Consider the following 24,053-nt stretch of genomic DNA (forward strand, 5'->3'; position numbering starts at 1 on the left):
TGGTTTGGAGTGATCATTGAGTAGTTTGGGGAAAATATATGTAATTGCTGAAGATTAAAAAAAAATAATTCTTCCCAGTTTAGCCCTTATTTAAATATTTTTGTATATGTATTCAAGTCTGTGTGAAGATTATGAAGAACCATGTCTGTATACCCACCAAACACACACACACACACACACACACACACACCTTACAGGGATTCATCTTTATTGAAATAAATGAACTTTTTATAAGAAGCATTTCACAACGTATTTGAAACAGCTTTAACACATTTAAAGGAAGAAGAATGACTTACTATGGATCTAATGAATAAGCAAGAGGAGGCTGAATATCAAATCTCTCTAGCTTTTCCCATGTAAGGAACTGAGATACAAGTGCACCAATAATGAAATCCCCATCTTTATGGTACCCCTCTGGGTAGCGGTGTTCAAGTATACACTTAAAGTAGGTTTCCTTCCCTACCACATTTGGAAACAGCAGTGAAAGGAATACCAGAGAGAGCATCATGAACATTTCAGAACAAGGTCTGCCAGGGCATGTTTCCTTCACATGTATCCCAGGGCTATGATAAGAAAGTAAGGCCTTTAAAAAAAGGATTGACTGAATAAGAGAGAGGAAGAACAAGGATTTTTGATGCATGCCTAGACTGAGGAATTAAGTAATAGAAGAAAACCTCCAGATGAAGATACATTCCAATCTATCTCTCTATCTGCCTTCTGAATTGGACACAAATGGGAAAGGTGTTTGAGAAGAATTTGGTGGTTCCTGCGAAATATTCAAGGAATTTTGAAAAGGGTGGAGGGTTAAAATGAGTGGATATTTTTTCAGAGGTGCCTTATACCTCTGTGCTGCCACCTGCTTCACCAAAAATAAAATTTCAAGACCAACTCAGAGGTCCAGATGGAACATGCAAAGAATTTTGTCAAGAAGTGATTTGAGAAGGCTAGAAAAACATATTCCACGCATGAACTAGATAATCTCAATATAAACCATCTTGCTTATAAAACAATACAATCTCACTTAGGAGTTAGGTATCTGAGGTAGAAATGTCAGGTCAGGCCAAAGGGTGGTCTTATTTATAGCTTCACTTAAGTACTCCTAGCCACTTTCACTGCAACATTTTTTCTTAATACATCCCTTCATTGCTATAATTCTGATGATCCTCAGCTGAATATGGGGCATGAGGGAATTTACCCAGGTGCTTCAGTAATTGAAAGGTAGATAGACATCTAATTTCACCCCGAAGAACTAGGTGAACTGTGGTAAATTCTTTTGTTTTAAGCTTGATACAGGTCAAACCAAACTAAAACAACTGACAGATTGCCTCTACCCAGATACACCCAACTGTTGTTTACATTCTCCAGTCCTTGTTCCATGTGCCAACATCATCTGAAGTTATGATATCATTATAATTCATTTCCACATTTACTCTGTGGATGTGGAATCTCCCCGAAGAGATACAAAAGTCTGCTCTATTTTTGTATCTCTTCAGGAAGGAAGCAAAACATATCTGTTTTCAGACACCTCAGTCTGCAAGATGTACATTTCAGCCCTGTATTTTTTTTAAGTTGCTAATTTTCCCCTGTTCAATGCCACCAATAGTCTAAATTAATACACAAAATTATCACACAATACTCAACAAAACATTAAATCCAAGATAAATATATACCACAACTACAAAAGGTAAACCACACATGCACACCCCACCAAAAAAATTAGTCTTAATTCCCACCAAAGGTGAACTTGTTGCAAAAATACAAATACAAATTGTGATCAAAACAAGATACATGTTCTTAATCAATATTAAATGATTGAGTGACTACTGTACTATTGTTATCATTGTCATCATCAACAACATTGATACAATATGATTACATAGCAATTACAAATGTACTTCACATATATAAAAAGCTCTGCGTCTTGTAGGAATATTGCAAAAGTTAGAGACCTTGAGTTCCCAGGACAGGAGAGGATTTGGGGTCAAGGGGAGAGAGGGAGAGGAAAAGACAAAAATGAAAGGTAAAACAGGAGGATAAAAGGTAATGAATAAAAGATTAGAAAAATCCCACATACAATTCTGATCTAACAGTAACCAAGTGAAAGCATCAAGGTTTAGTTGTGTGTGTGAGATGCATGATTCCTGGGAAAGAAAATGTAGTTTCTTATAAACTTGTACCTCTCTCCTGACTGAAAATATAGAGCAAGGTCTACCCAGGTATTTCTGTGGTTCTCTAGCCAGATTCAGCCTGTGGAAGGAGGCTAGAAATTTGCTAAATTTGGGATGGAACTAGTCCAGATTCTGGCATTCCACATTCAGTGTGTTGTGTGTGTGTGTGTGTGCTGTTCTAATGCGCACAAAAAAGGAGCACATTTATCTATAAAAATGAAAGCATATATGTTTAGTGATGCTATCAAATTGGAAGTCACTTTTGAGAAAGCAACACCTTTAGCAAATCTTAAGTCTGTCTTTTCTTCTCATTTTGCACTACTAGGAATGAGATATGTCTCCTCACCGCTTCCTTTACTTCTTTATTTCTTAAACTATATATGATGGGATTGATCATGGGAGTCAGGATGGTATAACAGATAGAGAAGACTTTGTGAAGGGCATTCAGTCTGTCAGTGTTCGGAATCACATAGACAGCCATCAGTGTGCCATAGAAAATTGTAACTACCAAGAGATGAGAGGAACAGGTAGAAAATGCTTTTTGTTTTCCGGTTGCAGAAGGGATTTTCATTATGGCTATAATTATGAAAGTATATGATGTGAAGGTCAATATAGATGGGGGAAAGGTGAATACAGAGCATAAAACATATATATACCACTTTAACGTGCTAGTGTCACCACAAAATAGTTCTATGATGGGGAAGGTGTCACAAAAGAAATGGTCGATTTTATTGTCACCGCAGAAAACTAACTTGGACATGATAATCGTTGTCATAGTAATTGACAGAAAACCACTAAACCAAGAGCTGACTATGAGTTGGAAACACAATTTGCCATTCATCATGGTGACATAATGGAGAGGTTTACATATAGCTAAGTACCGGTCATAGGACATTGCTGATAATAAGTAGCATTCCACACCTCCAAAAAAACCAAAGAAGTAATGTTGCACAAAACATGCATTGACTGAAATCACTTTCCTTCCCGTAAGGAAACTGGATAACATTCTTGGCAAGATGTTTGAGCTGCAGAAGGTCTCCAAGCATGAGAGGTTCCCAAGGAAGAAGTACATTGGGGTGTGAAGGTGTCGGTCAGTGGCAACTAGTAAAATGATGAGGATGTTCCCAGCCATCGTCACAATGTAGATAAAAAGGAACAAAAGGAAAAGAAGAATCAGCAGTAGCTGGTGGTGATCTCCAAAGCCCAGAAGAATAAATTCAGTTACATGTGTATGATTTAGCTGTTCTTTATTTTCATATAACTGCACCTGTAAAAAAGAAACAAGTTCATGGCAAAATTGAATGTTTTTTTTTATCTTGGATCTTAACACTTCAAAAGGAGCACATTTCTTTTGTTCTCCATATGATAATTGTTCAGCTGCATCAACTTTTAACCTGGCTAGTTTTTGCAAGAGTTTATTGTTCCAACAATGATAATTTCATTTCTCAAATGGAATGTGGGTTTCCTGTTTCCACCTAATGGAACTACAATATCTGCATTAGAAATCCAACCTGCCAAATTTCCATTTCTCCATCTAACTCACACCTCCAGCAGCCTTGCACCCTTGTAATTCTAAGCATTGTTAAGTACTATATTGCATGCATTTTATATATTTCAAAAGAGAGTAAAAGGCCACATACCTTTAATTGGGTAGTCATGACTGATTCACATAGGTTAATTTTGTCCAACGTTTCAGCAACCAACACATAATTTCATTAGAAGTTCTTCATCTATAGAATTTGTTTTGTCATGTTGGATAGTCTTACCCATACTATCTAATATCTCCTTTGTGATTCTTCTGTTGTTCTTTCATTTAATATATGGCAGTACTTAGTCTGAAGAAAAAAATGTGGGTGACACTGAAAGTCAAAATATCAAGAAACGTGTTAATTGAAACCTCCTAAATGTGGCCAGGTTCCTTTCCACCTTCATGTCTCTCTAAACAGACAAAGGGAGACAACTCTACTTAATCTGGATCACAAGGTCCAAATATATATTTCTAGGCAGATGCTAACAGAACCATATTCATTATTATTATATTACTGGAGAAAATACAGAAAGGAACCTATCACTTCTGAAAGAATCTTTTGAATGTGAATTGCCTTTTATACATTAAGATTAGCTTCTCCTTGGTATAGTGATTATTACAAGATGTCCCTCCTTATTACTAGTGCATTCTGCACCCAAGGGGAATTTACAGGACAGGGAGCAATCAGCAATATATAAATTTATTTTCTTTAATGATGTCTGCTGAGAATCTTAATTCAGGAGTGGGCAATCTTCAATTCTGGCAAACAGGGAGGGGGCACATGGCAGTGGTAGATAGAGTCAGAAGCAAAAAGAGGGTGGAGAGATGGATTTTATGTTTATACAGTAGCCTAGTGGATACACAAACTCTCACACCCATCTCCACCATCCATCTGAACAAGCAGGTGTCATTAGAGTGCAAGGACACATTCCAGCAAGGCAGGGAATATCCAAGGATACAGTGGTACCTCGGGTTAAGAACTTAATTCATTCTGGAGGTCTGTTCTTAACCTGAGGTACCACTTTAGCTAATGGGGCCTCCTGCTGCTGCAGCACTGCCGCCGCGCAATTTCTGTTCTCATCCTGAAGCAAAGTCCTTAACCCGAGGTACTATTTCTGAGTTAGTCTGTAACCTGAAGCATCTGTAACCTGAGGTACCACTGTATTGCAAAAAATACACAAGGAGTGTGAGGAATGTGGCCTGGCAAAAGAGGAGTTGAGTGTGGTGGGTACCAAATGCAAAACAGAGAGGCCTGGAAGGCAATATTTGGCTCCCAGACCTTAATTTTCCCCACTCCTTCCTTAAATTAAATCCCTTACCTGGCTTAATTTGGATATGCCATTCCCTGCCCCTGTGTGAAATATAAAACTGCTTGACCAAGAGGCCAGTGAACAAGGTTGGAATTTTGACTGAGACCAAACAGGCTTGTCTTAAGCCCATGGTCGGTTTAGAATAATTAGAAGAAATTAGAATAAAGTTCTATACTCAAACATGCAACTGGTCCCTGGCAGGGGCCTTCATATGGCTTAGCTCTCCAAGGTGCAGGGCAAGGGTACCTGACTGCCCCCCATCTCTGCAGAGGCCTGGGGCTATATATCCCAATGCCCAGTCATAAATTGCTCCTTGAATCAGCTAATCCCTATGATTCATACACATGGATAGATGTAGTTCCTCAAGTCAGAGGAATTGCCAGAGCCCAATAGAGCCACATGGCCTAACCAGCATTTCTCAACCTGATACCTTCCAGATGATTTGAACTATAATTCCTATCACCCCTGACCAAGGGACATGTCGGCTGAAAAGAATTGTTGTCCAGAGCAACTGGCGGTTAGCAGGATGGAGAAGGCAAGGCTAACCATTTTTTAAAAAAACTGTCCTATGTTAGCTATATTTCCACTGCATGTTTTTTCTGAGCATTATGTGCTTAACGTTACAACAGCCATTTAGAATTATAGAATTGTAGAGTTGGAAGGGCCCTCAGGGCTCATCTAGTCCAACCCCCTGCAATGCAGGAATCTCAACTAAATTGTACTTGACAGATAGCCTTAAAAACTTCCTTAAACATACAGTACTTCAAAAAGCAAAAAGGCCTGGCTTGGTGCAGAGTAGAATGAAATAATTCCATAGGCCCCGCCACTCATAAGGGTCAAGATAGCATGCTGATGCACCCAGAGTCCATTGGGCAGTGTGTCATGTTAAAAACTTAAGTTTATTGTTCATAAAATTTTATGTTTGTATTCATTGTATTTGAAATGCTGTGAAGAGGTTTGCATTAGGTAGGTGATGAAGCATGGACGGGTGAAGGTTTCTTTCCAGTCTAATTTAATTGATGCCCCATCTCTTGGAATTGGAGATCACTTTATTTTCACAGCAGGAGAAGAAGTCAGTCAGCTCAGCGTTATGAACAAACAAGTTGCATGTATGGATCTCTCTCTGGGAGCAGTGAGAGGCTAGACCTTGGACTGTATGAAGAACTTAAAGAAGACTGGGCCGCATTGCTAGTTGTTGAAGAACAATGTGTTAGTTTATTTTTGCAGTTTATTTTGTAGCATTTCTATTCTGCACAAGGTCCAGATCAGGGATTCTCCTTGCAACAACTCTTAGACTTTATACTTGAAATACACACAAGAGTCACTCATAGGCTTTTGTGGCGGATGGGAGAACACACATGGTTTGCTTGGGTGGAGAATAAATTGAAATCTTACTAAAAGAAAAAAAGTTTCCATAATTACTGCTTAATGAGGGCTCCCACACAGTACAACTCTGAAGTTCAGTACCATTTTTCATAAACTTATTAAAAATGCAACTTAACCTATAGATATTATAGTTTCTGGAGTACAAACACTGAATAAATCCTGCCATCGAATTCACCTTCATTTGCAGGTAACAAATTGGGGTGGCCATTTCAGTGCTTTTTCCAGGGCAGCAAATTTATCCATAAAATCTTTTGGGGGGAAGGACTTATCAGAGCAACCCTGAGAAAGAAAAAGTGCAACCAACAAAGCTCTGCAGCTGATGCCAGGACCCCAAAATTACTAGCAAATATGTTGACTTTAAAACACGAGGGGAGGGGGGAAACAAATTTATTGAAAAATAGAATGTGTTTGATAGTTTTTGGAATCTATCATTCCAAGATATTATGCAGCCCTTTACGCTGTAAATATAATAGCAGACAAGGTCACTGAATAAGTATTCTTAATGTTATTTAAACCATATTTTATTGTCTCCATATGAATATATGAGATTATTAATTTATATTGGTATTTCATGTTTACATTCCTATATATTAAATATGACTACAAATACTAGAGGGAAGGAGGAAGAGGGAAGTGGAGAGAGAGAAGAAAATAGGTATGTTGCTTCACACCCATTCCCTAAAAAAGGAAACCCTTTTACAATGTTGCACTTGTTGTTGTTTAGTCGTTTAGTCGTGTCCGACTCTTCGTGACCCCATGGACCAGAGCACGCCAGGCACTCCTTTCTCCTCTGCCTCCCGCAGTTTGGTCAGGCTCATGTTTGTAGCTTCCAGAACACTGTCCAACCATCTTGTCCTCTGTCGTCCACTTCTCCTTGTGCCCTCCATCTTTCCCAACATCAGGGTCTTTTCCAGGGAGTCTTCTCTTCTCATGAGGTGGCCAAAGTATTGGCGCCTCAGCTTCATGATCTGTCCTTCCAGTGAGCACTCAGGGCTGATTTCCTTCAGAATGGATACGTTTGATCTTCTTGCAGTCCATGGGACTCTCAAGAGTCTTCTCCAGCACCATAATTGAAAAGCATCAATTCTTCGGCGATCAGCCTTCTTGATGGTCCAGCTCTCACTTCCATACATCACTAAATGCTGCACTTACTCTCCTATTATTTCATTTCAGGTGTTTGGACCCAAATGCCACCTTTCCCAAATCAGACAAACCCCTGAAACCAAACAAAAGGAGACCAGCTACGTATATCTGCTACAATTACCATTGCATAGTCAACCCCACCTTCCACCCTTACTGGCACAAAGTCAGTAGGATTTTGGATTTGGTGGTTCTTCTGCCCCAGATTCTACCTTCCCAACCCCATAGGATTGATTTCCCTATTGTGCTATAATAGGTAAACACTTATTTTTAATGGTTTTCATGAGAACTTTCTGTTTTCCTTCTTATTATTTTCCTATCTCTTTGCTTACACATTCTGCAGAATCCTCTTTTATGATCAATTACCCTAGTTCTGACCCATGCTACAACTGCAGACCTCTGAAGAGACTCCCTTACATCCTTGTTTCTTAGGCTGTATATGAGAGGGTTGATCAGAGGTGTTATGATTGTGTAAAAGACAGAGAAGGCTTTGTTCACATCTCCCATGGTGGCAGAGTCTGGTAAGGCATATGCAGCTGCTATTGTGCCATAGAAAATGGTTATCACAGTGAGGTGTGAGGAACAGGTGGAGAAGGCTTTTTGCCTTCCAGTAATGGATGGGATCTTCAGAATGGCAGTAATGATATAGATGTATGACATTAAGGTTAGTGTAAATGGAGGAAGGGTAAATATAGATACAAAAATTAAAATCAGTATTCTTAAAAGAACTGTGTTACTGCAAGACAACTTCATGACTGGGAAAGTGTCACAAAAGAAATGGTCAATCTCATTAGGACCACAGAAGACTAACCTTGACATAAATATGATTGTTGTTGTACTAGCGAGAAAGCCAGTCACCCAAGATCCAGCTGCCATTTGGAGGCATAACTTGCCATCCATTAGGGATGCATAATGGAGAGGTTTGCATATGGCTAAATAGCGATCATAGGACATAGCAGAAAGGAGATAACACTCCACAGCTGCCAGGTATGCAAAAATATAATGTTGCACAAAACAACCATTGACTGAAATAGTCCTGTCTCCAGTCAGGAAGCTAGCCAGCATTCTAGGCAATATAGCTGAAGTGTACAGGGACTCCAAGCAAGATAAGTTTCCCAAGAAGAAATACATGGGAGTGTGAAGGTGTCGATCAGTCACAACCAGCACAACTATGAGGACATTCCCAGCCATGGTCATGATGTAGATCAGGAAAAAAACCAGTAGCAGAATAGTTTTCATGTTTTGAAGATGACTGAATCCCAACAGAATGAATTCCTTGATGGCTGTTTGATTTTTCAGTTCTGGGGTTTCACCAGCTTGCATCTGTACCAAATAAATAATATTGTGGATCACTTTAATCACTACTTATGTTGCACACACTTCCACTGTAGAAGTCAGTCCAAAAAGTAAAAATTTCTATTTAACACACTGGTTTTACTTACTGTCATGTTTTTCTTCCATGTGGAAAGCCAGTTGCTTTCAAATTCATAGATCCAGTCCAATAACACCCCCAAAAAACTATATATCTGGAAATGACAGATATAAAACTACAACTGACTTGAAAGCAATTGTTTGTTGTAGAGAACAGCTCGCTCCCTATTTTTAAACATATTCCTTTGCATAGCTCTTGCTATGGATAAGATGCCTATTTTAAAACAGTATTCAGCAACATCAACAGTCCCTTGGAACCACAAGGGGAAAATATGAAATCCCCAGAGGAAATTTGCTGTGTATGGAAGAATCTGCATCTTCTAATGAATGTAACAAAGAGAACAGTGGATCAGAGGGACCCATTGTGGGATGGCAAGTGAGTAGAGTCCCTCACTCTTCAGGTAAAGACAGCTTAGAGTAGAGAGAATTAGGAGCAAGGTGAGTTAGAAATTTCAAATTTAGGATGGGAGTTTGCTGTGATGTGACTGAGAAGGAAAGCTGCAGGCTTAAAGGCAGCATGATGTCTGATGTCTGCTTGAATCCAGGGCTACAGCTATGAGAGGAATAGGACCCTCTTGGAGTGTCAATGCTGTGAATCCCTCCATCAGGCTAGACTCAGGCTACATATATGTATAAATGAACCATAAATGACACCACAGTCTCTGCTATGCCTCATTTTCCAAAAGAAAACACAAACCCTGGGCAAGCCACTTGGAACCCCCCTGGAGTCTTGCATCGCTCAGAGATTGGGGTGGGGTGCAACAGTATGATTACTTAAAAAGATAATGAGAGCCAAGGTCAATGAGATCAGAGTCCAGCATTCAAATTACCAGATTAATATGGGAAGCCTACAAGCAAGGCATAAGTGCAGTAGCATCCTTCTTCTCCTAACCCAAGTAACTGATGTTCAGAGGCAAACTAGCATATAGCCATCAAATCCAGTATTTTATTGGTTGATTGATATTGATTGATTGATTGAATTTATATACCGCTGTAAACCCAGGGGTATATGAACAAATATTCCATGCTGGAGGGGAGGGTCTAATCCCATTTTTTTGTCTAATCCCTCTTTCAATGTTTTGCTATGTTTTTATCGATTTGAAGTTACCCAGTATGGCTGGGACTACTCAGCCAGATGGACACTGCATCTTTCACATGAGGGAATCCCAACATATCTCACTTTGGCCCATCCAGTATACGCGGACTTGTGGGTGGATGCTCAGGTGTTTCCCCATTGATTTGCAGCTGCGTGAACACCAGCCAAAAGTAAGATACTGTGGCCAAGGATCCATACATGCTTGGTGGGCGTACCTGGAAAGGAATGGTCACAGGGAACTCATAAGTGACTGCTGACTTCACTGGATGTAACCCTTCTACGCTTTGGAATGCCATGGCCTTGATGGGTTCAGGATCCAAACCCCAAGCTGCCATCATTGAGAATGAAATGTTACCTTGCAGGCATTCTAACACTAGAGGCAAAGGACTCGGATGATGCACTCAGATTTGGCTGACTGTTTGCCTACATGGCTTAATTCATTAATTCTGCAACAGTCACTATGTTAATTACTAGTCAATATTAAATGATGTGTAAATTCAGCATGAATGCTTTATCACCATATTATAAGTTGGTAGATTCATGCCACTGATTGCTTTGGCCCCCTTTTATACAAGCGGACCAGAGTGAAATTTCCCTTGGCATAGTCTGCTCCTGTTACCCCAGCCCCCGGCCCCTGCAGATTGACTGAATTTGAATCTGGGTTTGGTGGGAACCCAGAGGCCACCGTGACAGCTGTTGGGGACATGGCAATGGGAAGGCATGGCTGTGGGATGATGGGAGAGCCTTGCACTGGGTCACAAACATCGCCTACTGCTGGATTGGTGAGTAGATCTGCGTTCACATGAAAGATTGGGATAATGTTTCCCATGTGTCAAGATAAACTGGTTTTGAAATTGAGCAGTTTTTTTTGTTTTTTTGTTTTTTTGTTTATTTATTGTGATACAGTCTGATAAAATCCAATTTCCTATTTGGTACATGAAAACATATGGATTCATCTTGTTTGAGCTATGTATCTACAAGCAACTGACGGATCTGTCTCTTCAGTGCCTTCTTTACTTCTTTGTTTCTCAGGCTGTAGACAAGTGGATTTATCATGGGAGTCAGGACAGCATAGAAAACAGAGAATACTTTGTTAAGGTCTCTCAGTGTGACAGTGTTTGGTAACACATAGACAATGGCTATTGTGGAATAGAAAATTGTGACCACAATAAGATGAGATGAGCAAGTAGAAAAGGCCTTTTGTCTGCCACTGGTGGACTTGATTCTCAATATGGCAGTGATAATGGAAGCATACGATATCAATGTCAGCAAAAATGGAGGAATGGTGAATACAGAAGCAACAAGGAATATCAAAATCCTCAAAAGACTAGTGTCACTGCAAGACAATTCTATGAGTGGAAAGACATCACAAAAGAAATGATTTATTTCATTGGGGCCACAGAAAGCTAACCTGGACACTAATATTATTGTTATGGAAATAGCCAGAAATCCACTGATGAAAGAGACACCAACTAACTTCACACAGAACTTACCATTCATATGGGTTGCATAATGCAAGGGTCGGCATATAGCTAAATAGCGATCATAGGACATCACAGATAAGAGATAGCACTCAGCTGCCCCAAATGATGCAAAGAAATAGTGCTGAACAAAGCAGAGATTGAACTGAATAGATCTGTCACCTGTTAAAAGGCTGGCCAGAGTCTTGGGCAGAATAGTAGAACTATAGCAGATCTCCAGGCCAGAAAAATTCCCAAGGAAGAAGTACATGGGGGTATGAAGATGTTTATCAGCTATAACAAGCATGACAATGAGAATGTTCCCAACCAAGGTAACCATGTAGAAAAGCAGAAAAAGCAAGAAGAGAAGAATTTGCAGCTCTCGGAGATTACTAAATCCTATAAGGACAAACTCGGTCACATTACCGGTAGGTTGATTTTCCTTATCGGTGCTGCTTAGAAGTTGCATCTTTGGGTAAAACATATTCAGACATGTAATCTGGTGCAAATAAGAGAGGAACACAATATTGCAAATATTATGGGTTGGCCTTCAATTTCACCATTCAGAAGAGCAATCAAAGCAATGAGTCTTAAGCACAGTTAAATGCTTAAAACTCAATGATGTGAATGGTACTGATGCACAACAACATTCTGATGCACAGCCACATTCTCTGCAGTGTGCTACAGCTTAGCTGTTGTTGTTGTTGTTGCTGCTGCTGTGATATTCCACCTTTCCTTCTAAAGGCACCTAGGGCAACAAACACATAAGTAATAAAATTAATTAATGAATAAATGTATTAAAAACATGTTTGAAACAATTCCATTACAGATGCAGAATGGGAAATATCTCTACTTGAAAGACAAGAGGCATTATGGAGAAACGTTAGCTCTCCAGACTCAGAAAGGAGCCACTACTTTTTCTTGAGAGAGGAGGCTAAACTATGCTTCTAAAAGCAAAGCAAAGCAAAACAAGCTCCACATATTACCACCACCTGAAGAAATAACCAAAAAATATTGTCCCTGCAAATGGGGCTACATACATAGGAGCTTGTATGCAGGTCTTCCCAGTCTCTCCTGCTTTCTCCTACTCTGGATCTTAAGAGCAGGACTCATAAGCATCATCATACATTAGTTCAAAGACCTCTTGATTTCCATGGGAAATTTAAAAAAGTAAGAATGTGATTAATTCTCCCACTAGAAAAAGAACCAGTTGACCTTAAAGGTGTCTAATTTTTGCACCTGTCTTTTAACTTCCAACAATGATAAACCTCTTTAGATATGTCTCATTTCTCCTGCTGCTTTTGTCACATGGGACAATTTTAAAAGCAGTGCTGACCCAGTCCTGCATTTTCATCCATTCCAACATTTATTAAAGATAAATATTATTACTGCTGTCTCAGTTTTCATCTTTTCCTTCATTATTCATCCTACCTTATACTTTGCCCATAATCTGGGATTTTACAGTTGGAGAAGTTATTAAGTCTGTGGTTTGCTGACAAGACATCCAATTAGATTCCTCACAGCATTGCAGCATGCCACTTTAAAGCATTTAACAGAGTTCGTTACTAAAAAAATAAATATCTTTTGGAATGATTTCAATTCTTTTAAATATCAACTGCCTCATGGCCTGTTAATTTACAGACTATTAATTTCAGTAAGGATGAGTTTAAACTGCAAGCATGATAATCAATGGCACAAGAGTCTCCAAGGAAGAAGGGAAATTAGGAGAAAAATCACTGGGGCATCCTGTTAGACTTAAGCAAAACTCTAATCCCACAGGAAATATTAATGAGGAAGCAGAGGCTGATCAAAACATAACAATAATAAACAATGCCATGATCTAGGGTTAAGTTGAACCTCACCTGTATTTCTTTCTCCCATTCATGAGCAGTGAAATCAGGGTCACTGGGTTTTGATTTATTTTTGGTTTTTTTCTAGGATGGGTGGCTAACAGTACCACTCACAGGGATATTCAGGGAGATAAAAATATTAGCCAGTCAGGTCACCTCTATGGGCAGGGTTGCAGTGCCTTAAACAGGGGGGCACACCCTGAGCCTCTCCCCTTTTGAACCTTACCACAGGATTCACCACCCACTCTCCCATTTGTATATAGCCTGTATGTAGTCCTGTCCAAAGATGAGTGGGCAGGACAATGTGGACCTTGCTATGGTATATGTGGTCACCATATTCAGGGCCAGGGAGGATTTTTCCTGCAGCCAAATTGGCTGGTCTGTAGATTTTCACCTACCTCATAGAAAACATCACAACTTTGGCGGTTAAGGCATTGGGTTGTATACTTAGCTGATCAGGTAAAGGGGCCAGGGAGGGGCTGTCTCTGTCTGAGAGCCCACACAGGGGCCAACAGGCCATAGCAACCTTCTCAAAGGTGGCCCTGGCAGGTGACCCCCCCTTTCTACACCTACTTATCAACCAGCAGTCGGGCTGCTTGATCCCAGATACATACCCAATGACTTTGTCCAAAGCCTATTCCATCTGCAATCAATAAAAGTTTTGACAATTACCACCCAACATCAATGTCCTATATCTTATTTCATACTGAGACCCTGCACCAGGTAGCAGGCATCATGTGCGTGGGCATGCAAATGACACCTGTTTTCTGTTAATAATCTTGTGTGGTAGTTGGAGTCCAAGGATTGAAAACTGTTGCCTTCCAGATATTGTTAGGTTCCAACTTTTGTCAGATCTAATAAGCATAGGTCAGGGGTTATTGGAGCAGACACACCTGGAGGGACATAGATTTTCCTTCCCTGCTGTAAGCATCCAACACCCACACCAGAACCAGAGTGTTTGTTTAGCTACTAGTCAGCTACAGAAAAACTTCTTTGGTAAAATAAAATTATCTGGAAATAGCTATATAATTTACCAGTATTCTCATGACCTATTTATTGGATTTTTTGGTCATGTAAATATCACATTTGTTGCACTCTCAGCCAGATCACATAATTTTCTTCTTCATGTCTAAATAATTCAATGATAAGAAAGAAAAGGGGGGAACAACCTGCCATTTTAAGATGAGAGTTAAGACTATGGCATGTTGGCTCAAGTGCCACAGAATTGTGAAATCAGAAGCTAGGGTGGATGCCTCCATGAATGTATCCCATGACATTGCAATGTCACAAATATTGCTTGCTTACAACCAGCAAAGATCGCTGTTGCTGCCTTGGTCTTTCATTGCTAACCACCTGAGCTTTACTGGATTGCTAGAGGACTCCTCATGTGAGTTTTTGCTTTTTGCTTACCCCATTCCTTTTTCATTGACCATTTTATTCCCTCTTACCCCTTCAAGGAAAGCTGTCAGGGTGAGTTACATGAAACCCCTCATGAGTGCTTTTCCCTCCTTAATAAAATGTTTAGGAGTTCTCTCATTTTATAGTTCAAATCAGGAAAAATAAATGCAGTAAATGGACAAAAGTACAAAGATTCACAAAATGTTTAGGGGTATGCATCCCCTTGTTCCCCCCCCCCCACATCTCTTTCTTTCATTCATATGCCCCCCCTCACCCCAAGCATACACAGTAATACATTTTTCCTCATTATCTTGGGTGCACTTGATGCTCTCCCTCCCTTGAGTGTCTTCTATTTTTTCTTGCCGTCATTGATTGTTAGGAATTTGTAGTCATTAATTTCCCTTATGGCTTTAGTGTTTTCTTCTTCTTTTACATTTCTTACTGAGATTTTTTTCACGTTGATTAATTGGTTTGGATATATATATATGATCTATAGATTAATTGTATTATGCAGGGGGGGGGATCTCACAAAAGATTCATCCACATTTTCAGTATAGGGCAAGATTGTCAAGGTGTCAGAGACACCTAGGCAGCTTTGAAGTGTTGGATATAATGATGTTTCGCTAATATAATGGCTTCTACCTAACATACAACTAATGAAGATCAACAGAAATTATGTTATGTGTCCAACTATTTCCATGCTCCAGGATTCCTGAACACACTTTGTGACCTGATCACAGCCTGGGTGAAGTATTATTTTATATTTATTTTTCAATTCCCATTTAGATTTCAGCTGTTTAAATTAAATAGTTTTATTTGACACAGCATCAGGATGAAAACAGGTAATATCTCATACTGCTCTGACACACAAACATAGGAACTAGGGACTCAATGCTAGAGGCAGGAGAGGTGTGAGACTGCAGCGGCATCAATAACAGCAAGACTGGCCAGCAGATCATGCTCAGGCATAATCTTGACTCCAGCCACAGGAATGACATGCAATAATCATAGCGACTGACTACAGTTTTCATATTTCTCTTTTTCACATTTTGTTTATCATCTTTCCAGTGCTCTCTCTCTCTCTGTGTCTCTCTCTATCTCTCTCTCTCTCTCTGTCACACAGACACACACAGACATACGTGCGCGCGCACACACACACACACAAGCCCTTGTAGCTGTTCATTCATTAAATGGATGCACAGAGAAAATGTAATCAGAAATGCTCACTTTCAAGATGCAGAAACATCATGAAAACTGACATTGGGTTCTATGGTTTTCAACTGGTTTTGCAGTTTGACTGACAATGGAGTAATACACCAATATTTGGGATGAATTAATTATTAACAGGAAATCAAGGTGAACATACATTGTTTTAGTACAGCCTGACAAACAAATAAGAACAAATGCTCAATAAATCCAACCCTGAATAAACTATATGCAAACAAATTAGGATGAATACTCAACAAATAGGTCATCTGGAGGTGTTCCAAGTAGTTTAGCAATGAAAGACCAAGGCAGCAACAGCGATCTTTGCTGGTTGTAAGCAAGCAATATTTGTGACATTGCAATGTCATGGGATACATTCATGGAGGCATCCACCCTAGCTTCTGATTTCACAATTCTGTGGCACTTGAGCCAACATGCCATAGTCTTAACTCTCATCTTAAAATGGCAGGTTGTTCCCCCCTTTTCTTTCTTATCATTGAATTATTTAGACATGAAGAAGAAAATTATGTGATCTGGCTGAGAGTGCAACAAATGTGATATTTACATGACCAAAAAATCCAATAAATAGGTCATGAGAATACTGGTAAATTATATAGCTATTTCCAGATAATTTTATTTTACCAAAGAAGTTTTTCTGTAGCTGACTAGTAGCTAAACAAACACTCTGGTTCTGGTGTGGGTGTTGGATGCTTACAGCAGGGAAGGAAAATCTATGTCCCTCCAGGTGTGTCTGCGTGACAGCTCCAATAACCCCTGACCAATGCTTATTAGATCTGACAAAAGTTGGAACCTAACAATATCTGGAAGGCAACAGTTTTCAATCCTTGGACTCCAGCTACCACACAAGATTATTAACAGAAAACAGGTGTCATTTGCATACCCAGGCACATGATGCCTGCTACCTGGTACAGGTAGGCTACAACTTTATTAAACTTCTGAATGTAGGAAGACCTTGGCTTAGGCTGTGGGCGTGTATCCCTCCAACCCCCCCAGCTGGGGGGAACTGGGGCTCATCAGGGTAAATGGGATATGGGGGTGCTCTGTGAGACGTAAGTGTAGCAGGCAGCCCAGCCCATATTACCACACGCAGGGTAGTTTACTGACAACCTTTCAGTGTATGCCAGTAAGTTCCCTGGGAACTGTAGAACCATGTGCAATCCTGCAAAGGGCACCCACAATGTAAAGTGTGAGTGCTCACTATCAAACTTAAGAATTGTCTGATAAAAGAGCCTAAATGATTGAAAATGCATACTTGTTCACCAACAGACTCAAAAACTACTTGGAACACCTCCAGATGACCTATTTGTTGAGTATTCATCCTAATTTGTTTGCATATAGTTTATTCAGGGTTGGATTTATTGAGCATTTGTTCTTATTTGTTTGTCAGGCTGTACTAAAACAATGTATGTTCACCTTGATTTCCTGTTAATAATTAATTCATCCCAAATATTGGTGTATTACTCCATTGTCGGTCAAACTGCAAAACCAGTTGAAAACCGTAGAACCCAATGTCAGTTTTCATGATGTTTCTGCACCCCCATATCCCATTTACCCTGATGAGCCCCAGTTCCCCCCAGCTGGGGGGGTTGGAGGGATACACGCCCACAGCCTAAGCCAAGGTCTTCCTACATTCAGAAGTTTAATAAAGTTGTAGCCTAATTTTAATTCCATATAACATTATCAGAGTCTTTATTCTTTCCTTATGATCCCTGGGGGCTGGGGCTTTCACTGCCTGGTCACGCAACTGGCATAACTTCACCCTCTCTTTTATTTCATACTGCATTCTATTTGTTGCCAACTGCTTGCCAATGGGATCAATTCTGCATGATATTAGAAATTAAGATGCCTCTAAATGTGCATATGGATTTGTGTGTCTAGATACTGGTGAGCTCTTGCATGCTGCTGTATTGTTTAAAACAGAACTTGCACAGATGAGCTATGTAAGCTCCTTTATTGAAATTATCCATACAAACATACTATTAACTTTAGTTGCTGCCAGCATAGAAATTGAAGCAGCTGATGCATAGCATTCACATACGTTTTGCCTCACCATGAGCTTGAAAGCAGCCCTTTATCTGTTCTGCTGGCTAATGTATGTGACCTATATTTGGTAGAAATATCCCTGAGAAACCAATGAGTTACATAATTTATTGGTGAAACTAACACTGAAAGCAAAGGTCATTGAGATTTTTCCACAAATCCCATCCTTAAATGTAAACATCAATTTATTTGGATTGTTGTCTTTGGGCTTTAACTGCACATAATGTTAAAGGACTGAATGCAATTGAAATGCAGTGTTTCTTTTGTAAAATAAATGAAATGAAATCACCCTCAATAGGTGCTGAGTAGAAACAGGGAGACTTTTCTCTTCTAATGTGATCCCACCTGCAAAGTTTCTATGCATTGACAGGACTACAGTCTTAGCAAATAATTACACGTCGTGCCCATTTGAATGTCAACTTCATAATATAGAAGAATTGTTTATTTAACCTATATATAATGTGGTTTGCTCAGCCTACCATCCTGTCCATATGCTGAGTTAAAGAAATTCCTGCATCAGTTTTACAAGTGCAAAGCTTTGTTAACACTACCTGCTGTTATTTAGATACACCTCAACATGAAACAAGAAGAAGGAAATCAGACAGCCCCTGTGGCATTTATTCTCCTGGACTTCAATAGTGATGATGTACCGATACTACTTTTCATCCTGTTTCTACCAATCTACCTTGCGACCATGGCTGGAAACATCCTCATTATTATTCTAGTGATTCTTGATCAGCATCTTCACACACCCATGTATTTCTTCCTGGGAAACCTGTCATGCCTGGAGACTTGTTACAGCTCAACTGTCATGCCAAGGATGTTGGTTAGTTTTCTGACTGGAGACAGAACCATTTCTATTAATGGATGTTTTGCACAGCTATATTTCTTTGGCCTACTTGCAACTACAGAATGTTACTTTCTGGCAGTGATGTCTTATGATCGTTACTTAGCAATATGTAAGCCGTTGCATTATGCAATACTCATGAATGGAAGAATTTGCTTTCTGCTGATTGCTGGATCATGGATCAGTGGGTCACTACCTATCAATGTCATGATATTCTTGGTATCTCACCTGAGTTTCTGTGAGGCCAACAAAATAAACCATTTCTTCTGTGATTTCACCCCAATGATAAGACTTTCCTGTGATGACACCAAAGTGGCTGAAATGACAGCCTTCATTTTCTCCTCCATAGGCACTCTGCCCCCTCTTTTAATAACCATGGCATCTTATGTTTGTATTATCAAGAGCATTTTAAGGATCCCATCCACCACTGGGAAACAAAAAGCATTTTCTACATGTTCCTCTCACCTGACCATTGTTGCTTGCTTCTATGGCTCCCTGATGATAGTCTATGTATTACCAAACAAGAGTTATCTGAGTGAGTTGAAGAAAGTATTCTCTCTATTCTATACTTTGCTCACCCCTCTGGTCAATCCTCTTGTGTACAGTTTGAGGAACAAAGAAGTGAAGGAAGCAATAAAGAATACTTTATTTAAGATGATTCATAGAATTAATTAAGATTGAGGATAATGTGGGGGACGATGAGGATGCTTCATTAACATAGATTTAATTATTTCAATGTTTTTCATTGTCTTCTATTATATCCACATGATGTATTTAGTTGAAATCTTAATCAGGTAAGGATCTTTTGCATATGCTTTTTCTCATTGAAACTGCGCTGCAAAATCTAGAGAAGCATGTGAGTTGCATTCTTATCCACAATCACATTTGAAACACAAAATATTTTCATTGTGAAGAGCAGACCAATCAATTTTTTCATCCTTCCCTATTCTGAATTCTGAAGTAAGCCTCAACTGACAGTAGGACTCAAATCCTCTCACATGCCAGCCACTAGTATGACTTTCACAATCTCTCCATCAAGCCCACTCCTTACTGAGGAGGCAGTAAAGCCATTTCTGGACTATGCCAGCCTAAACAGCAGGAGTAGTCACAAATGACACAATGTTCAATAATACAATATAAATTCCATGCACACAGAAAACTGGGCTGTCAAGCAAAATAGTGAGATGTTAACCTATACTGAGATTAATATGCACTAGACTGAAAGTTTAACTCATTCTTTTCTGAGTTGGGATGAATAAAAGGGAGTGAAAATTGCTCTGAAACTTCAACACAGGCATTTGTTTTGGTTGTTTCTTGATACCAGATTCCCTCCCACTAGGAGTCCCCTCAAAGCAATGCCCATCATTATACAGCATCATTCTATAGAAAAGCACCAGTCATTAGATCTGTGAGGAAAAACATCACCCCAAAAATATATGAAATGGGTGTTCCAGTTTTGCCACGTACAAATGTAGAAACTAATTGGGGTGGATATGTTTTGGCTCTTAATTATATGTTTCTACTTGACATGCTAAATTTCTGTGATCAGAGAATGTATTTCTATAGATAAACTTATTTATTAATAATGTTTATATACAACCCTTCATGAATAAAGAAAGCAGGTGGGATCTGGAATGCTTTCATGTGAGTCCAGACTTGAAGTTTGGGGTGAAACAGTCTAAAAATAGATTTACCATTTCAATTTATATTTCTGTGAGAAGTAGGTGTAAGTTATATTATGATAAGATCAGTTCTCCTGGCTGAAGGACTGCCATTTCAAACATGTGAGAGAAATAATGAGATGATATCTGTTCATTCTTTCATTCTCTATGTTTATGCTCTGCCTCTCTCTCCCACCTGACCAGTGGTCTCCCTTGGGTAGAAACTTCATTTGCAGTCAACAATGGTTCTTGGGGGCTTTTGTGTTCTGCTTAGCTTTTCCCACTGAGAATAAAAGAATGGTGTAATTAACCTGGAATATGAGAAAGAATGTGTCTGTGAGACTGTGCAGATACAAATATAAATACAAATTAATATATTCAGTGTGTCAGAGCCTTCTTCTTAATAGTATAAACAGATCAATGATGTTACCTGGCCTTTCAAACATCATGAAACAAAGAACTTTCTAGAAATGGATGTGAAAACGTGTTGCCCTCAGCAGCAGGTACACTGAGATTTTGGGTAAAATTGCTTTAGGTACCCCCCCCCCATTTTTACATTCATTTCAGGGATTTTTGACTCATTTAGGATCTTGTTGATGATTCTTCAATGGGAACAATCCTTAATGAGAAGAGAAGCAAGTTTTCCTGATAGCCAGCTCCCCATTATTACAGATTACCTTGCAATGCACCCAGTTCTCTCCCATTATTCACAGGGTTTCATTTTTATTTTATTTTATTCAATTAGGTTTTCCACTGCTTAAAAGAGGGAGAATTTTGCAAATTTTATACCATGCAGCATTGCTCAAAGTATGGATATCAGACATGAGCATTTTTTAAAATTAATTTTTAAGCATCTCTGACTCAGTATGTTATCTTTTACTTATAGAAAACATGACTCTCTTTCTAGAGCCAATATAAAATAATTTATTTTTATCCCACACTTTTAAGTGCAGTTCTTCCTATTGTGGATTTGTAGGGAAGCAGATCTGTTGCACAACCAATTTTCTTTTTCACTTTTGCACCCTGAATTTGCCTGTCTGTGATTGAACCTCCTCCTGAATAGTGGCAGTTTGACAGTGCCCTTCTTCTGAGTCAAGGATTTTCTGCAGCTCATGAGAGGTGAACAAACACACTACATAGCAACTTGTTAATAGATGCAGCAAAAACAGTGCAAGCACTGGTGTATGTGTGTTGAATGATGGTTGCTTAATTCTTGTGTGGGGATGGGGGAACCTAATTTTTCAATTACTTCAATTACGTGTATATGGCACAATGGTGTATGTGTGTTGAGTGATGGTTGCTTAATACATGTGTGGGGATGGGGGCGGAAACCTATTTTTTCAATTACTCAGTATATTACTTCCTATCTATAGATGCAGCATTTGAAAAACTCAGAATGGCAAAACATAACAGGTATCACCGAAATCATTCTCCTTGGATTTAGGAATGTTGAGAACTTGAATATACTCCTCTTTTTGTTATTTCTAGTCATCTATATTGTGACTCTGTCTGGTAATCTCCTCATCGTTGCACTTGTCATGGCTGAGCAGCACCTTCACACACCCATGTATTTCTTTCTGTCCAATTTGTCCTTTGTGGAGATATGCTACACCTCAAATATCTTACCCAGAATGTTGAACAGTTTTCTTACAGGGGACAAAACCATTTCTATTGTGGGCTGCATCTTACAGATGCATATATTTTCCACCTTGGCAGCTACTGAATGTTACCTCTTGGCAGTGATGTCATATGATCGCTACCTAGCCATATGTAGACCATTGCATTATGTCACACTTATGGACAACAGAACATGCATCCTGCTGGTTTCAGTATCCTGGTTAATTGGGTCGCTGCTTATAACCATCTTAACATCTTTGTTGACCCAGCTCACTTTCTGCAGTCAATATCAAATTGACCATTTCTTTTGTGATTTTACACCTTTAGTAAGACTGTCTTGCAGTGACACCTGGGTTATTGAAACTGCTGCTTTCATAACATCATCCATCGGAATTCTACCCACATTTCTCATAACTGTAACATCTTACATTTTTATCATTAGTACAATCCTAAAAATCCCATCTATGACTGGGAGGCAAAAGGCCTTTTCCACCTGCTCTTCTCATCTCACTGTTGTTTCGGTTTTCTATGGATCTTTAATGTTTGTCTACATCTTACCAACAACTGGTAAATTCAAAGAACTAAATAAGGTTTTCTCCTTCTTGTACACAATCCTAACTCCAATGGCCAATCCCTTCATATACAGCTTAAGGAACAAAGATGTAAAGGACACCCTTAGAAAAGCATTGTGCCAATTTGGGTTTTTTTCTTGTATTCATTGATATCGGAGAATACCAGAAATAAAGACTGGTGTAACTGTTATTGAAGGTCACAGAGATCTGTTATTCACGTCTGTGTGTTTAATTACATGGATGGGTTTGAATCCAACTAAGTCATAGATACATTGAAATCCATGGACAAGACTAATTAAATCCATCAATTTTAATAGGTCTGCTATGATTGTGACTAAGGGCCGACCCATATCATATATTTAAGATACATGTTTTTCCCCAAAGAACCTTGGGAACTGCATTTTTCCATTTACAGAGATACAATTCTCTGCATTTTTAACAAATACATTTCCCAGAATTTTCTGGCAGAAACCATGTGCTTTATGTGTACTTTGGATGTGTTTTGAATGTTCGGTGTGGATCTGTTCTTAGATGGATACAAACCATGATGAATATGCCTCAACTCTTATTCTGCTATTAATGGATACTGTCTATGTGCTGTTACATTTTATATATCTCAAAAACCTTGTATATTGATTTGCTGATTGTGTATATTATCACAATGTATTGAAAAAATGTATAAAATGCATTATACAATATTGTATGCCTTAAACAAGATAACTATTGACTGAATGGTTTTAAATAATCATATACCCATAAAATCACAATTTGACATTTATTCCAATACTTAGCAGCAATTTTAGACTGAATGCTGTCCACTTAGGATTACAGTCTAAAAACAATCTAAAATCAAGGGCAACCATGTGATTCGTGTTGGAACACACTTTGATCACCCAGGTAAGGCCTCAGCATCAGCTTAAAATAGACTGAAGCTCACTTCACTCTCCTCAACTGCTGTTAAAGAGCAATGCATTACTTTGTATTTTGTATTGTTTCTTTGTAACTATTTTAAGGCTGTTTCCAGTAAATCTTTGAAACTCATTCTTGTGGTGGAAAGCTATTATTCTATTATTTATTTATTTATTTATTTATTTATTTATACCCTGTCTTTTTCCTTGATGGGACTCAAGGCATCTTATTAAAATGAGAACTGATGAAAGTATAAAAGCATAATTTTGTATGTCTCTTTAAAATGGGTTACTTGAAAACAAAAATCTTTTGATATGTCATTTATATTACCCTATGAATTGAACTGATTTCAGCATCAAATATTCAAGTCTTTATTTTTTCTAGATATCATCTGATTTATTTAGATGCAACTG

General features: G+C 38.9%; 3 protein-coding genes across 3 annotated transcripts; 1 reads left to right on the plus strand and 2 right to left on the minus strand.

Annotated features, from left to right (window-relative positions):
• Positions 1–7,802: 7,802 nt before the first annotated feature.
• LOC310662103 (olfactory receptor 11L1-like) lies at positions 7,803–8,723 on the minus strand (the record flags this gene model as incomplete). The annotated part of the gene is made up of 1 exon (XM_083408871.1): positions 7,803–8,723. One exon carries the CDS (start codon positions 8,721–8,723, stop codon positions 7,803–7,805), a length of 921 nt encoding a protein of 306 aa, XP_083264997.1.
• Positions 8,724–11,025: 2,302 nt separating this feature from the next.
• LOC310662104 (olfactory receptor 5B21-like) lies at positions 11,026–11,988 on the minus strand (the record flags this gene model as incomplete). Its single annotated transcript, XM_083408872.1, has 1 exon — positions 11,026–11,988. The coding sequence occupies one exon, from the start codon at positions 11,986–11,988 to the stop codon at positions 11,026–11,028; it is 963 nt and encodes a 320-aa protein (XP_083264998.1).
• Positions 11,989–18,698: 6,710 nt separating this feature from the next.
• On the plus strand, positions 18,699–22,881 carry LOC310662532 (olfactory receptor 1G1-like; the record flags this gene model as incomplete). Its single annotated transcript, XM_083409468.1, has 2 exons — positions 18,699–18,948; positions 22,259–22,881. The coding sequence occupies exons 1-2, from the start codon at positions 18,729–18,731 to the stop codon at positions 22,879–22,881; spliced, it is 843 nt and encodes a 280-aa protein (XP_083265594.1). The 5' UTR covers positions 18,699–18,728.
• Between the last annotated feature and the right edge of the window lie 1,172 nt (positions 22,882–24,053).

The sequence above is a fragment of the Podarcis tiliguerta genome, assembly GCF_965153285.1.
Source record: "Podarcis tiliguerta genome assembly, chromosome: 13".
NCBI classification, from domain to species: Eukaryota; Metazoa; Chordata; class Lepidosauria; order Squamata; family Lacertidae; genus Podarcis; species Podarcis tiliguerta.